Source organism: Tetrahymena thermophila (genome assembly GCF_000189635.1).
Source record: "Tetrahymena thermophila SB210 genomic scaffold scf_8254435, whole genome shotgun sequence".
NCBI classification, from domain to species: Eukaryota; Ciliophora; class Oligohymenophorea; order Hymenostomatida; family Tetrahymenidae; genus Tetrahymena; species Tetrahymena thermophila.
The window spans coordinates 250,766-267,385 of NW_002476216.1; the positions used below are offsets into that span (position 1 = coordinate 250,766).

At 22.7% G+C, this 16,620-nt stretch overlaps 3 protein-coding genes across 3 annotated transcripts; 1 reads left to right on the top strand and 2 right to left on the bottom strand. All coding sequences in view use genetic code 6, as the record gives it.

Annotated features, from left to right (window-relative positions):
- The first annotated feature begins 838 nt into the window (after nt 1–838).
- On the top strand, nt 839–9,268 carry TTHERM_00655960 (Serine/Threonine kinase domain protein). The gene is made up of 13 exons (XM_001032227.2): nt 839–1,151; nt 1,531–5,157; nt 5,219–5,527; nt 5,829–5,938; nt 5,993–6,594; nt 6,703–6,838; nt 6,946–7,189; nt 7,266–7,450; nt 7,504–7,756; nt 7,811–7,863; nt 7,916–8,227; nt 8,502–8,608; nt 8,673–9,268. The coding sequence occupies exons 1-13, from the start codon at nt 875–877 to the stop codon at nt 8,926–8,928; spliced, it is 6,471 nt and encodes a 2,156-aa protein (XP_001032227.2). The 5' UTR covers nt 839–874; the 3' UTR covers nt 8,929–9,268.
- A 1,330-nt stretch (nt 9,269–10,598) lies between these two features.
- TTHERM_00655970 (kinase domain protein, putative) lies at nt 10,599–13,270 on the bottom strand (the record flags this gene model as incomplete). The annotated part of the gene is made up of 14 exons (XM_001032228.3): nt 10,599–10,674; nt 10,745–10,837; nt 10,899–10,988; nt 11,051–11,140; nt 11,192–11,281; nt 11,343–11,432; nt 11,498–11,587; nt 11,745–11,834; nt 12,120–12,209; nt 12,266–12,343; nt 12,485–12,534; nt 12,702–12,736; nt 12,858–12,944; nt 13,018–13,270. The coding sequence occupies 14 exons, from the start codon at nt 13,268–13,270 to the stop codon at nt 10,599–10,601; spliced, it is 1,302 nt and encodes a 433-aa protein (XP_001032228.3).
- A 483-nt stretch (nt 13,271–13,753) lies between these two features.
- Nucleotides 13,754–16,240, bottom strand: TTHERM_00655980 (hypothetical protein; the record flags this gene model as incomplete). Its single annotated transcript, XM_001032229.2, has 13 exons — nt 13,754–13,841; nt 14,050–14,142; nt 14,201–14,290; nt 14,389–14,478; nt 14,535–14,624; nt 14,678–14,767; nt 14,816–14,908; nt 15,097–15,189; nt 15,360–15,482; nt 15,537–15,614; nt 15,666–15,718; nt 15,777–15,811; nt 15,865–16,240. 13 exons carry the CDS (start codon nt 16,238–16,240, stop codon nt 13,754–13,756), a joined length of 1,392 nt encoding a protein of 463 aa, XP_001032229.2.
- Nucleotides 16,241–16,620: the final 380 nt, after the last annotated feature.

The window sequence follows — 16,620 nt, forward strand, 5'->3', positions numbered from 1 at the left end:
CTCCAACTATTTTCAATTTTAATTAAGCTGATCAGAGCAAAGCTGGTTGCGAGCAAACAAATAAATTAGAAAAATAAAAAAGAGAAAAGACATTATTTATGTAATTAATTATAAAATATGCTCCTATCAATCAATTAAATATTTTTAATTATAAAAAGCGTTTTAGAGAAAATAAAAAATGTTTTTAGCGAACTCATCTATATTCACAACTATTTTCGCATAACTGATTTGATTTATATGGAAGAAGAATACTATTCATCAGCTATGTATTCAAGTAGTCCACTTAAATCTTAAAAAATTAATAAATTTCTCAAATTAGGAGAAACTGTTTTTAGCTAATAAAATATACAAGACTATATTTAGTAAGGAAAAACCTAAGAAATTATTGATTCGCCTCACGAAAATAGCTAAAATTAAATTTTTTTTGATGAATTTAATACCTCTAATAAAAAAAGCCAATCAATACTTAATTCACCTAAAGAAAATGTCTATAGTGATGCATAAGATAGTAACAATTAAAGCAATGCTCTTGGAGTGATGATGCTAAGTGCTTAGTGTTCCCAACAAACCCAAAGCTATAACAAAAACATTTCAGACCGTTTTCTGCCCTTACATAATATTTTAAGGTAGTTGAAAACTATAGATTTGTACAAAAAAGTTGTTGATGAATAAATAGACCTCATTAAAATTTTAAGTAGTTTATTTTAATTTTTAATTTTAATTTTAATTATTTATCGTTATTGATAAGCCCATAATAAGATTTATCAATAACTTTTTCACCTTTGTTGAAAATATTATATATAAACTTACTTAGTTGAAATGAATAAAATAAATATAACTAATTTTTAATGAAAAAGGAAAATTGGAGGATATTATGCAACTAAAAGAAACAACTAGCAGTCTGAGACTAAAATTTATTAGACTTAAAAACTACATGATATCTGATTATTCAGATGTGTTGGAACTCTACTTTCAAATCAAAGACAAATATAATCTTTGGAAGCTAAAAAGATGGTTTACAAATTACAAGAAAAGAAAAACTTAGATATAGAAAGCATAACTATTAGAAAATATGTAAAGTAAAAAAATTATTTGTAGAATTTGTGAAAAAGAAATCCTAATGACGAATTTGAAAAAGCATTCAATCAACTGTAATATTTTTTTATTTATTTTAATTGTTTTTCTAACATTTTATCAATATAAATCATTTTTTAAATTTATTACTTATATATCATTATTTTAATTAGTTTTTGCTAAAAAATTTTTATTCTAATTACATTTAATAATTAAAATAAATGAGAATTATTAATTAAATAAAATATATATCTATTCTTCAATAACAATTTAAATTGCGAGAATAAATAAAAAACTAAAAAATATTTTTATTTTTTTAAATTTTTGTATGATTAAAATTTATATAATAAATTAATTTTCAAATAAAAGTGCTGTATAAAGCTCTTAAATATTTTAATTGATATTTAAATAAATGAAATTACTAATGTTTAAATATTTTAACTTGATAATAAAAAGGTAAAAAACTAAACGATTTAAACTAATAACTTAAGATTCAATTAAAAGAAATGAATTCTTGTCTGTTTTATTTCTTTTAGCAGAACAGAGAGCTTTAGGTTTAATATACATTAATACAAAAGAATTTAGAAAAAATGATATAAAATTAATAAATGCTCATAGATTCTCGAAAAAATAAAATAAATCAAAATAATACTGAAACAGATAGCTAAAGCTCGCTAGATGGGGTTAGTATTCTGAAAAGCGAGAGTGTTGTTAATAATACTGAATAAAGAAAATCTATATATTATTAAAGAAGAAACACATGTACTCCATCTCATTCATTTAATAAATTTGGGTTTTAATCTAGCTAAATAAAAAATATTGTTGAATAAGTAAATAAAAACTAATAAGAATAAAATCAAAATAAAGAAAAAGATGAATATCCTATTAATCATAATCGTTCACACTCTGAAGAAAAATTAATTAGATTGATAAAAAGTGAGGACACTTCAAAAAAAGAAGAGGAATTTTAATTTTCTAATAATTTGTAAGGAGAGGAAAAGAATGAGTTTGTTCCATAACAGGTTCTTCATAAAATTACAGGTTAAAATAAAAAATTAAGTAAAAATGCTTCAATTAACATTACAGAATAATAAGAAGAGAACGAAGATGTGTTTTCAAGCTCTTAACCAAATTTTTAGTTTATTAACAAGAGCTCAGGTTCGATAAAATCAAACAATGATATTAAATCATAATAAGGAGAGAAAAATAGTGAAAAAATAAATAAAAAATTACCTGATATTTAAGAAGAGGAGATAACTAGTCCCATATTAATAAAATAGAATATAAAAAATGTTAATTTAAACAGAGAGATATTGTTTAATTAAAAATCTGCATAAAATTTAGACAGAAAAGATTAGTCTTTCGAATATAAAAATTAAAATACCTCTTGGTATAGTGCAGGTAGTATTCTAGGAAAAACCAAATTAAGTGATTCAGAAGATAATTAAAAAGATAAATTTAACACCAACTTGGTAAAGACAACATCAGGTATTTCAAAATCAAGTTATAAAGAAGAAAATAGTAAAGAAAACGATACCTATTAAGAAGATGAAAAAGTATTGATTAATAAAATTAATGAAATTAAAAGTAAACCTACAAGTAGCAAATAGCTTAATTTAATTACAAACAATTAAGATGAGTCAATTTCTATAAATTCTTTACAATAAATACTCTCAAATAATAAAAACGGAATTTTTAACTTTGATTACTTTAATAGTGAAGAAACTGAATAGAGCTTAAGATAAATGCTATTTTAGACATTGTAAGAAGAAGAATAATGTAAAGCTTTTCAAAAATATTTAGAAGATAGAAATGAAAATTTGGATAAAATATATTATATAAATGAAGAGTAACAAAAAACATTTGAAGGAATAATTTAAAAATTAAGTAGCGAGCAAAAGTAGTAATTGATAAATTTGTAATTAGTAAGCAACCAGCTTAATAGTAATAAAAACAGCTAAAATTAGATATAAATTGAGTAATTTTAAAATAGTGACAATGAAGGAAGCATGAGCAACTTGATAAAAAATAATGATTTTTGTCTCCATCAAATATTAAATTGTACAAAGAATAAACAATAATATTAAAATAGTAATCAAATTAGAAGCGAAGAAATTAATTTGTAAGAAAAAGTATAGAGTAACTACGTATTTAATAGACCACATGTACATTTTCCGGATATTCCTCTTCAAACAATACAAGAATAAAAAATTGAGAATGAAAATTAAGATAACACTGGTAAATAATAGCAAGTAAGTGATTTTCCCAGTTGCTGCTAAAATTAAGAGAATGAATAATTTAAATCAATGAATAATGGGTTTGGGATTCATGAATTTTCTCTAACTTCTTTATCATCCTCATTGAGCGAAGTAGACTTAATGGTGGCAGATTTTTTCAAAAAAATACAAATAAAAAATGAAAAGGAGAGAAATTTTATTCAATAATTAGATAAGGAGTCAAAAATAAGTTCAGATGCTAATTTTATTGGTAGTTAGTGGGTCTTTTCATAAGAATTTTCACCTAAAGGAAATAAACTGTTGTAAAATCACTCAAATTACTTAGACACACTCAATTTCATTGACTCAAACTTAATTTCTAGCTAAATGTAATAAAAATAAAATTAAGCAGAGAATAATAATGCACTTGGGGATAAAGTTTATATTTAAGCAACTGATAGAGATTTATTAGAAGAAAAAAATAAAATAAATAAACATTAAAATTAAAAAAATGAGGGCATAAACGCTTAAAGTTTCGTTAATTTTGAGAACAAAGAAGAGCCTTAGATTGACTAAACGTAAATAAAAAGTTTAAATCAAATAGGCCTGAATTAAAATTTTTTAAACTCTGTCATTTAAGAAAAGAACTAGCAAGAAGCTTAAAACATTTTAGTCAAACAAGAGATAACGAAAAAAAATGTTTTGTAAAGGCTTGTTTCAATAGATTGCTCTTCATAGCATTCTTCAACAAATTCAAACTTTTCTAATTAAATATCTGCCAGATAAGTAGAGAGTTAACCTAACTGTTTGAGTAATTAAAATGTGTTGAGCAAAAAAAATATAAAAAATAGTCATTAAAATATTTAAAATAGCAACATTACTTTAGATATTACAAAAAAAAATGGAGGAGAGAAATCTCCTGACAGCCCTTTTAAAAATTAAAATATGCTATCAAGAAAATCAATCCGTATGAACACTATTGACATCGTGACGAGCGAATTGAATGATTGCTTTCACACAAGTAGTCAATCAATTACTGATAATTATATTTCTAATGAATATTCTTAATAAGAAAGCTAAAGTATGCTTAAGTCTAAAGATAAATATGGGAGCTCTTCTCCAAGATCTCCATCAGGAAATATTGGAAATTAAAATTTTTCTTAATCCTAGTCTCTGGCGAAATAGACATCTTTTATGAGTAAAAGCTCATAACAAAAGTCTATATTCGGATAAAAATTCCAGAGGCTTAAAAGTGAGAGCTTTAATTAGTCTGACGATGAAATGACTCAGTCAGAATATGTAGACTAAGTTCCAGATCTTTCAACTTAAGTTTTGATTAAGTTTAAAAACAACTAAAAAAGATCATTTTTATATTCTTAAGAAAATTCATAAGACTAAGAACAAAATGAAACCAATAATAATGATAAACATAATGAAAATTTTTTATAAAGTAATTAAGAAAATAATAATTAAATTTACAACAAAGATGCAAATGATAATATTAAAAATCAAATCTTTTCCAATCACGAAAGCAATGAAAAATAGAATAAAAGCCATAAAAAGAGTAGCATTATGCACCCAAAAAATAATTAAAAACCTCAAATAAATAATTATTTAGAGAGTTAACAATAAAGTGAAGAGAAATTAGAAGCAAAGGATTTAAGTTATATTTCTAAATCATCAATATCTTCTTCATCTTCTGAATCCTCTTCTTCTCAACCATCTTCTTCATAATATGAAAGTAGTAGCAGTAGTAACAATGATAGTGGTTCAGATTTAGATAGCATAAGAAATCTGAAAAGAAACCTTAAAATATCTAAAACTCCGTAGACAAACAGAAGACAATTAAATTCCAAAAGACAAATAAGTAAAAATCTAAGATAAAATTTTTCCTTAGAAAAAAATTTATTTAAATATTTAACAAATAGAGAAAAAAAAGGACGAAAAATCTAATCAAAATTAAATAAAAGCTTAAGAATCTAAATCCTAGCTAAACCCTATTCCTTAAAGAAATTTGATGAGAAGATCGAGCTTACCTCTGCAGTTAATAGTAGATTTAAAAAATAATGGAAGTAAATCTGAAATACAAAAAGATATTGTACAATTATCCACAAACTTTGAAATTAAAATTAAGTAGCATGAAAAATATTAATGCCAAACCAAACTCAGGATTACTGATCTCGTGCAAAGTCTCGGCAAAATATTTATTGTTCAAGATTTCAAGTCAACTGCTTAATGTATTTATTTATTTAATTCTTTCTTTCTTTATTTAATTATTTAATTATTTACTGTAAATCCTCCTTAATTAACACCAGCTCAAAAAAATACTTTTTCCATGGATATAGGTAAAACTTTTTCAGTTTTAAAAATGGTGTTAATTAAGAGGATTTAAAGTATTTTTATTTAATTATTTTATTATTTAAATATTTAATTAATTATTTTTTTATTTGTTAATTAATATATTTCGATATTAATTTATTAATATATTGATTGATTTATTTAGTGAATATGAAATTAAAAATATTTTATATGCAAAAGAAAAAATGCAATCACTGGCTGAAAATGAAAAGAGAATAGAATTTCTTTTAAAAAAGATATCTTTGTGCACGTTTAAGAATAAAGTTTAAGAAATAGTGAAATTATTCAATGTAAAATTAAATTAGGTAATCTGGTAGTATTTAAAAAATTTTTTACAATAATAGGAACGATATAAATTGATTCAATAAATCGAATAAGTAGAGAAGGCGATCTAAACAACAATATTTCATGAGAAAAAAAAAGAAGCTGGAGAATAAAGCGATCATTCTGTTGAAGACCCTGAACCAAAGTCTCCAATTGTCTAAACTAAATAAAGAAGATTGGCGAGATCTGGAACTTTTACAGGAAAGCAGCAAAATAATTTAAAAATTTCTATAGATCATAGGTCATCTATAGATAGTATATACTAGTAGAAGTTTAATCAGTCATCTTTAAATGCTTAAGAAAGTAAAGAAATAGTGAAAGAAACAATTCATTAAGATGATTAAGCAGATACTGTAATTAGCCCTTAAAGAAAAAGAAGCTCAGATTTAATTAAAAATAGAAAATTGAAGTCACCACAACAAGGAATTGGTGAAAGAAGAAGTTCTCATCATAAAATAAATTTCGAAAATATGCTGAGCAAACAAATTGAAAAAGAAGAAGATTAAAAAATTGAAATATTAGATGAAATTCTTTATAAAAATTCTGGTTATAGCTCAGATGGTGTCCTGGACAACCCTTATTCGTCTTGTGCTCATAAAGAGAAGCCAGATAAAGAGATAGAGTAAAATTATTAAGTTATTTTAAAATTCATTTTGTTTTAATAATATCGTGCATGCATGAAAATATTTTTTAACTTCAAATATGTATATTCTTTTTAACATTAAAAAAGCAAAAACAATGTTGGAATTAAGGATTTTGATTTCTTGAAGTTAATAAGTAAGGGTGCTTTTGGTAGAGTATGGCTTGTCCGTAAAAAAAACACTGAGGACATCTATGCTATGAAAATAGTTAATTTTGCTGAAAAAGTAAAAAATATTTTTGTTTTTTTATCATCTTTTTTCATTTCTTTTTATTCAAACATTGATTGTTTTTATGTAAAAAATTTTATTTGACTTCTATAATTTTTTAAAAGATGAACAAAAATCATTTGGACTCACTTAAAAAAGAAAATGAGATTTTATCTAAAGTTTAAGGTGATTACGTAGTCAAAGCTGTCTATACATTTACTCACGAGTCATATATTTGTTTTGTAATGGAGTATATGATCGGAGGGGATCTCGGCTCTATAATATCTTCTTATGGAGTTTTAGAGGAGTCAATGGCTAAGTTTTATATAGCAGAAATAGTTGTAGCAATTCATAATCTTCATTAAATAGGTAAAATAATAATAAAAGCAAATAAAATAAATGCATTAAAACGATTCAATTTAAAACAAATTTATTATAAAAATAGGCATAATTCATCGTGATCTAAAACCAGATAATTTACTGTTAGACAGCCAAGGTCATTTAAAATTGACAGATTTTGGACTTTCTGATATGGGTTTGCAGAGGAGAAATAAAACAGCTAGCGAAAAGAAGAAAGAAAAGCTTAAAATTTTCAACAACTTACAAAAGAATAACAAAGCATTTTAGAAGGTAATTTTATTATTTAAAAAAATTAAAAACTAACTACTTCTTAAAATAAATAGTTCGATGATAGAATCAATTAAAACGATAAGTTTGATAAATAAAAAAAACCGATTCGCTAAGAGATATTAGAAATGAAAAAAAATGTGGATAGTCTCAATATTTTAAAATTAAATAATAAAATATCAAAACCAGCAAATAGGATAATAGGTACTCCTGATTATATTGCACCTGAAATATTAAAGGGAGAGGGTTTATAAAATCCTGCTATTGATTGGTGGAGTGTAGGTGTTATGCTTTTCGAGCTACTCATAGGTAAATTCATATTTTTAAATAAAATAAATTATTATATTTTTTATTTAATAATAGGAATTCCTCCTTTTAATGATGACACAGTTGAAAAAATATTCGATAACATTAAAGTAAAAACTATTTTAAAATCACCATAATAAATAATTTTTATTTTTCGAACAGAATTATAGAATAGCATGGGATTAAATTCCTGTGGGTGACGGAGAAGATGAAGTTAGTTAAAAATCTGTCAATTTAATTAAAAAGTTGATGCACCCAGATCCTAAGCAAAGACTAGGTTCTCAGGGAATAATTTAAATATAGTCAGATCCTTTCTTTACAGGCATAGATTGGAATAACTTGAAAAAAACGCCAGCTCCAATTATCCCAGAAGTAAAAAACATCTTGGATACAAGCAATTTCGATAAAGATAAGGTCTATTAAGAAGGAGAGCAGATAGATCCATTCTTCGGTCTACCAAAAGGAGTAGAAACTGTAATTATATAATTATTATTTATTTATTTAGATTTTATTCTAAATTTCTTTAGTTATTGAAAAATATTTGAAAATCTTAAAAGATGTATTTTTCTTAATAATTTTATTACAAATTTTATTTGATTCTTTTCTTTTATTAATTTATAATTTTTTAAAAATTTTATGTTAAAAATATTTTATCTTTTATTTTAAATTTTCTTTGATCAATATTTTCTTTTAAATTTGCTTTGAACAATTTTTAAAATATTTATTAAACTTTTATTTAATATCAAAGGTAAAAGAAGCTAAAAAATTACTTGATCAAACAGGGTTTTCTGTAAAAAGATACGATGTTTTATTTGAAGAGAACTAAAAGCATATTGAGAAAGAGGAAATTCATATGTATTTTTAAATTATTATTTTGGAGTATTTGTTTATTTTATTTTATTACTTTTTGAAAAAACAGATAAAAAATGGTAAAAGAGCTAGAAGAATAAGAAAAGGAAATTGAAAAGCTAGAAAATGAGTGTGGGGCTGATGATAGTAGTGATGAGACAAATTTTCAAGAAATTGATAGTATCATATCAAGAAGCAAAGCCCCTTCTAATTCTTCATGCATAACTAAGTCTTCTACAGGTGGTAATAAAAAAAATAGTACTGACTTTAGTCCTTTTTTGGAGAGCACAATATCCAAACTAAAGCCTTTTGATCCTTTAAATTGATCAACCAGCTGAATAAACAAACTTGCATTTAAAAAAATTTGAAAATAAAATTAACTTTAAGAAAATGTAGAAAATAATTTAAATTCGATGAATTTAGTGAGTGAGTTAAATCTGGAAAGCAGGGTTGTATTTAAAAAGCAAGCCCTTATTTTAATAAAACTAACAAATTTAATATAAAATGATTTCTTTTTAAAATAAAACACAGAATATAAATTTAAATAATTTCTAAAATTACTTTTAAACAAAAAAATAACTTAAAAAACTCTTAATAATATAAATAAATAAATATTCACCCAATAATAATTTAAAATATATAATTTGTATATTTAATAATTTCGTCATTAAAAATAAATAAGTAAATAAATTAAAATCAATAATAAATATTCTCTAATTTATATTATTTTTTTATTTATTTAATTAAAATTATTTATAAAAGAAATAAATCAAACAAAATTAGTTTATTATTATTTTATATTAAATATTAAAGTTCAACAAAATCCTAATTATTAATTTATTTAATTAATTAATTTAAAAAAAATTGATTATTTAAATGTAAATTCTTCTAATTTTAATTTTAAATTCTTATGCTTCAAAGACAAATTGATCAATAATTATTTAACTAAAACAAGAAATTTTTTTATACAAAAAGTTATATAATTATTTATTTATTTATCTTTTTTTCTAATTTTAGCTAAGATTTATCTATGATTTTCAAAGGTACGATTTTTTAATCAATATAAAAATAAGTAAAAATAGAGAAAATATTTATTGCTTTTTTGTAAAACTTCATCATGTATTTTTTGAGGATATTTTTGTTGAATTATTTAATTGAAATTTGATATTTTGAATACTTTATTAGGTATATTTTGGGTTATTTAAGAAATGCTTAAATTTTTTCACTATGGATAATTTAATAATTTAAGTTATTGTTTGTGCATATTACGTAATCATAATTTATAACATCAATTGTCCACAGAGGAATACATATTTAGGCGTATTATTCTCATCAATAAGACAAACAAAAAATTAATGCTTCTTTTAATTTATAATGTTATTTTTTTTCTATTTCTAGTAGTCTAAGTCTGTCTTTTACAATAAATTCCATCACTTATGATTTAATTACTCCTTTTTAAATTGGCAAAGATAATAGTAAAATAGATAGATAGATAGTTCTTGCACTAATAAATGCGGTTTCATAAAGAAATAGACTTTAAATTATATTTGATTCCATTTAAAATATGTAAAATAATTTAAAGAAGTCTGTCAGTTAATGATGAATTATGATATGTCATCAAATTGCTGCATCAAAGCAACACAATTTACTAAAGAAAGTGATGCAATTAAATAATCAAAATTTAATTAAGAATTTGAATTTAAAAATTCGCTTTAGCTTGCTTTTTCGCAAAATTTGATTGAGAAATAAGACGATGAGAAGGGAAATTATATACAAATTATATAATAATATAGATTGTTTTATATACACACTTTGAAATAGGTTTTAAATAGTAAGAGCAAGGGAAAGGATGGATCATTTTAGTTTTATTATTTTATAAATAGCATTTTATTAGTTTTTGTTAGTTGTTGTGAGCTTTTATTTCATTTATTTATTTATTTTTTTATTTCTGTATTTCTTTATATATTTATTTATACATTCATTTATTATTTTTTTATCAGCAAATTTTGACCAATCTAAGTGCTTTCTTGCATTTTTCATTTAGAATACTGATATTCTTTCTTTCATTAGAACTAATTAATTAATTTAATTATATAAAAGTTAACTTTTTCATCAAAAATTAATATTTATTTATATATTTACTATTTGTCAATATTTAAAACAGAGATTTTCTTGCATTGAGAAATAAATCTGCCTAAAAACTTCATTCCGTTTGTGTTGATTGTGTCATTGCCTCTATTTATTTTTCAAAAAAAGAGATTAAAATATTACTTCCACAACAGCTTATTTTATTTACGATAAAAATATGGATAAATTTTGCAAATTAGTGAAATTGACTAATTCTTCTCCTATTCTCATAGCTCCTATCGAGTCTATTTTGTTTGATCTATTTTTAATCAAAGTAGAAATAAATTTAGTTATCTAAAAAAGGGGTATATCAATATTTACCTTAAGCGCAATCCTAAGCTGGTAATTGTTTGGCAATAAGAAAGTGCTTTAACGCTGATATATGCTCCTTTGGATGTTATATTGTTTTTCCTATTTTTATAGAAATTGTTAAAAACACTTTTTAGCATTTATTTTTATTACCATAAATCGATTTCAAATTTTTTTAACATTTAGAGCTATGAAATCTAATGACTCAAGTGGAGAAATCCTTGATCCTCGATTTTATTGTCTCTGTTTATAATAAAAAATATAACTTAATTTCTACTCTTTGAAGTTCTATAAATATATATACTGGAAATCAAGAGAAAGTCTCCTCAAATTCTTGCATTTAGAAAGGTTCTAGCCTATGATGCATGCTCCATGAGCATCAATATTGTTGCTCCTATAAAGTTAAAAATTTTGTAAATTACTCAACTGAATTATGAAATTTTTTTAAATATTTAATACCATAAAGTGAGCTATAAACATGTTAAGCTAGAGAGATTAGCAATTTTCTCAGAAAATTGTGCTGAACCTTGAGTCTTAAGGCCGCAACGACTAGTTTTTTTAATTTTTAATGAGTTATAAATGCTTAAACTAATTTGCTTGTATTTAGTATATGCGAATTGGCATTCAAAATAATATATATATTTAAGTATATATAGATAGGGTGGGTGAAGGGAAAACTAATTAATTTTTTTTATGAGTTATATACTTGAGTGTTAAAGAGAGCTTAGTAAGATTGGTGCAGTTAGAGATACTTTAAACTAGGTAAAGAGCGTCTTATTATTGTAATCCATGAGAGCTAAAGTTAAAGTAGGAATAAAAGTTATAAAATGAAAGAGAAGATTGAAATTTTAAAGAAAAAGAAAAATATATAAATAAAATTATAAGTTTTTTTGTAGTTTATATTTGATTGTCCATCATTTATTTTTAATATATATAAGAAATTCCTGTTTTTTTGACTACGCATATATGAAACAAAACATATATATTATGGAAAATTAAGAATTTCTATATGATGTTTGTGGACATTTAATTTAGTAAAAGAAATATCTGAGGTCTGAAATAGAAATAGAAGCTTTTTTACTTGATAGATAGCTACAGCTTTTAAAGTTTAGAGCATTGACTTATAGCATTACCAAGGAAGTAAGCAGCATATGTTCCAAAGAAGTTAGAACTTTTGAATTTTCAAATTTATAAATTAATTTACTATTTGGATTAATTTTTGTTTACTTTATTTCGTAATTAAGACTTTGTAAGTTAATGCACTTGCTTATTGGTTCAAATTGGTGGTTGATCATCAAAAATTATCTAATTAATCAATAAAAAGATAGTTAGAAATAAATAATGAAAGAATGCTTATTATCAGTTTAATTATTCAATCGCTCTCTCTCAAGGTAAAGTTCTAGCAATCAGAGAGAGCTAAGATTAAAATAAACAAAAGAAATTTACTGGAAAGATCCCTTAAGATATTTAATCTCATGAATGTTATCTCCTTTTACCTGTTTTAGAGTAAAAATTATAAAATAGTAAGAATTATTATTAGAAAAAAGTAGAAAGAATTTAAATCTGACCCAAGTTAAAAATTTGGAACTGAATTTTTAATAAAGCAAATTTAAATAAGAATAGAATTAATAAATAAATAAATAAGTTATTTATTTTTTATTACCTCATTAATTGTTACTAAGCTTTTACTGCATTCGTCTTTTTGTTTTTATAAAAAAAATGTTTCAGTAAATTATAGGAATTATTTTTGATATTTTAAGAATATTTTTGTTAACTTATCAGTAGAACAAAATAAGTAAGTAACAAAAAGAATAAATACATTTGGTATAGTAAAACTCTTTGATGATGAAGTTATCAAGCTCGTAAATTTCAAGAGGAGAAATTGTGAGTGAGCTATTATCGCTCGCTGTTAAATTTTAAAAGAAAAAGTAGTGTAAATAAATAAATATTATCAACACGCTGCGAAAAATTTGGCATACTTTCCTCATAGACGGAGTGGCATGATTGATCGTTGTAATAAGAAGAAGGCTTTTGTAGTATTTCCATGACTACATGCCTGTTAAATTTATCGTTTTCTGCAGATAAAATGAGAGAACTAACATCGTTCTCTTGATATCGAAATTATGAGAATTGTTAATTATAAAGGAATGATAGAATTTTTTGTAAAGAATCGATTTTAATCGAGCACTCATTTTGCATTTAGTGCACAATATTCAAACAAGAAGTTTCCATTATTTTTTTTTTTATTAATTTAGTTTTTTATATTTTTTTAATTGGTTTTTAATTAATATTTTTTGGTTTAGAAATCAATTATCTTTTTTTTTAATCGCGCTATCTTAAAAAAGCACATTTCTTTCTTTTGATTAAGAGTTTTAATCAAAACTCTTTCTTCTACCTTTATTAAAAAAGGACTGCCATCAATTTAAATTTCTAGACTCTTGATAGAAATTTTTGAAAAAAAAAAATAGATGAAAATAGAGTTTAAAATGCATCTTATTAATATGAAATTTTGATGTTGCAAAAGACTTATTTCCCACTATGAAATTTAATTAAAAATAGAAGCATTGCAGAAAAAATACAGAATAATAAAAGAAATTTCATAGAAACTTTGTTTATAACAAAATGTATTCACATCACATTACAACTAATTGCAAGCAATTTTATTCTTAAATATATTTTAATTGTACATGCTTTCTTTATTTTAATAAAAATCCTTCAAGAGAATTTCAGTTTCAGGCTTACCAGTCTTGGTGATTTCCTGCTTTTTTGAATCATCTTATAAGTATTGTTTTATTTTGTAACTCTGCTCCGAATATTTCAAAAAATAAATTAAATTTTATCCAAAAATGTTTTTATATTCTTATAATTTATTTTAATAATATTTATTATTTTATAATTTCTGACTTTTCCTCCTTTTTTAATTTATAAAAATCATATTTTTTGTTTGTAAAAAATAAATACTTCAACATAAAACATCAAATTGCTCTTTATTAAATATTGGTTTCAATTACCTTTTATCGAGAGTTAAACTATGCATCTAAGAGCACTTTGAAATTCGCTATCCTAGAATGCTTAGTGCCTCTTTAGAAATTTAATCATTGTCCCTAAGTTATAAAAAAATAGTCATTTTGAAATTATTTAGAAGTACTATTGACGCATTACTTTAATAAAAGACTTAAATTCCTTAAATTAAGATAATTTTGTATTTCGTTTGCCAAACCAATAACTCCGTTAGAATTTATATTATTATATCTTTTATAACATATATGAATGAATCATTACATTTATCTAATAAGTAGTAACACGTTGACTCTAAATTAAATTAATTATTTGGAATTAACGTTTAATACCTTAAATTCAATTCTAAAAGAATTATCTGCGAACATTTCTGTATTTCTGAAGCAAAACCTGAAACTCCATCCGATTTTATGTTATTTCCCCTATTTTATTGAAATAAAGCATAAGATAACCTAATCCAAATAGAATTAACAATTACCATAAATCAATTTTAAGCTGTCTTAAATTAATCAATCTCGAAATCTACCATCCCATTTTTATGGTTCCTTCATCCCCAATTTAATTTCCTCTATTTCAGAAGTTGAATATTTAATAAAACTATTATCAAAATATTAACATTACTAAAGGTTGATGTTTAAGTATGTAAGCTATTTCATTTTAGAAATATTCTGCATTGCTTCGTAAATTCCTTAAGCATCAATCATTTCTTTCCTTAAAAAAATTAAATTAAATAAAATTAATCTTTTATTAATAACTCACCAAAATGAAATGCTTAAGTAAGCTAAGCTTTAACACTATGATATTTAATCAGTAACAAAGTTAATTCCTCTTTCTTAATTGAGACGACAATTGCTAAATATTAATTAAGTAAATTATTTAATCTATATAATATAGAGTAAAATGCCATTTCCGATTTAAAATAATCGAAATTTAGTATTTAGATTTAGTTAAAAATTTTGTAAAAATGAACGTTAGTTAATTAAATAAAACAGATTTAAAAAATGAGAATTTACAAAAAATAAAAAAAATGATCTTATTACTTGAAGATACAGGAAAGACTATGCAAATTTCTACATTTTGGTAATTATTAAAGCAAGTAAAACAAGTTTTATTTTTCCTGATTAGTATTTTGTCTATCATTATTACATTTAAAATAATAAATGCCAAAGTAATAAATAAAATATTTATTATTTATTAATCAAAAAAGATGAAAAACTAACTGATTATTAAATTTAAAAAGGAAATTTAAATTTAATGAATGAATTGAACATTTAAAATTATTATCATCTAAGTAATTAATTACTTTTGGTTATTTTTTTCTATTGTATTAAATTCGAAATCCAAAAATAAATCCAACAATTTCTCAAACTTTTGAACTTACTGAGCAAGCAAGAAAAACTCAATGTTTTTAGTGCATCTAATTCCTCTTTTTCAAAAATATGGTATAAAAACAATCAAAAATAAGGTGAATTTATTTTACTTGTATATAAAATGCAAGGATTACATATTCTAACAAGTTTCAATTTTTTTCATGTTCTCTTCAAATGCATCTTGATTTCTTTAAAGTAAAATGGTTTTATTTTTTATTTTTTTTATTTAATTTTGTTACTCATTATTCACAATTATTTTATTTACTAAAAGAAGATTATGTTTTTCATCTATCTAATATTAACATTTAGAGGAAAAATATCGCTAAGTAGTATTATTTTCAATAGATTACCTCTCCAAAAGTGTATGAAGTTAAATTTTTTAAATCTTATTAAAAAAAATTAAAACAATTAAAAAATAAAATAAAAATTAAATTTTACATTAGATAAAGGATAACTATTGAATATAAATTAAATTTTCATTTTAATTTGTACTCTAATTTCTTAATTCGCATACTGTTTTTTAATCATTTTTTATTACTTTTATAATGGTAGAATTGTAAACCTATTAAGCCAAAAAGAATATTTCGTTATCAATTTTATATAGATATTTTAAATTTGATAGCTTCTCAAATTATATGATTTATTTTTGATTTTCATGCAAAAAAAGTTATTTTATCTTCTGTTGATCCAAAATATATTATTTTAAACTTTCTATCTCCATTTTCAAACAGTCCTTGTTACTATTTTTTTCTAAATAAAGCAAATTTAATTTATCTATTAAAAATAAATTTAAAGCTGCAATCAATAATTGCATTAAAATTGATTTCTAATCTTAATTAATTATCAAATAATTTATTAAATTCTTTAAAAAAAAATAATTTTTATTGATTAAATTCATTAAAACAAATAATTTCCATTCTAATACTTTAGTAAAAATAAATATTTATGTCTAAAACAAGCAAATATTTTTCAATTATTTTCAAAATTTATTTTTGAATAAATTATAAATTTGATTATAAATTTTGTTTTCACACCCATATATAAATAAAAAGTAATTTTGACATATTTTTCTTAATCAATATATCTTAAAACCTTAAATACTGGTTTTCATTTTATTTAAATGAAGTCTTTGTCTATATATTATTATAAAAATATATTTTCTCTAAACTTACAATCTAGATAATAAATAATTGA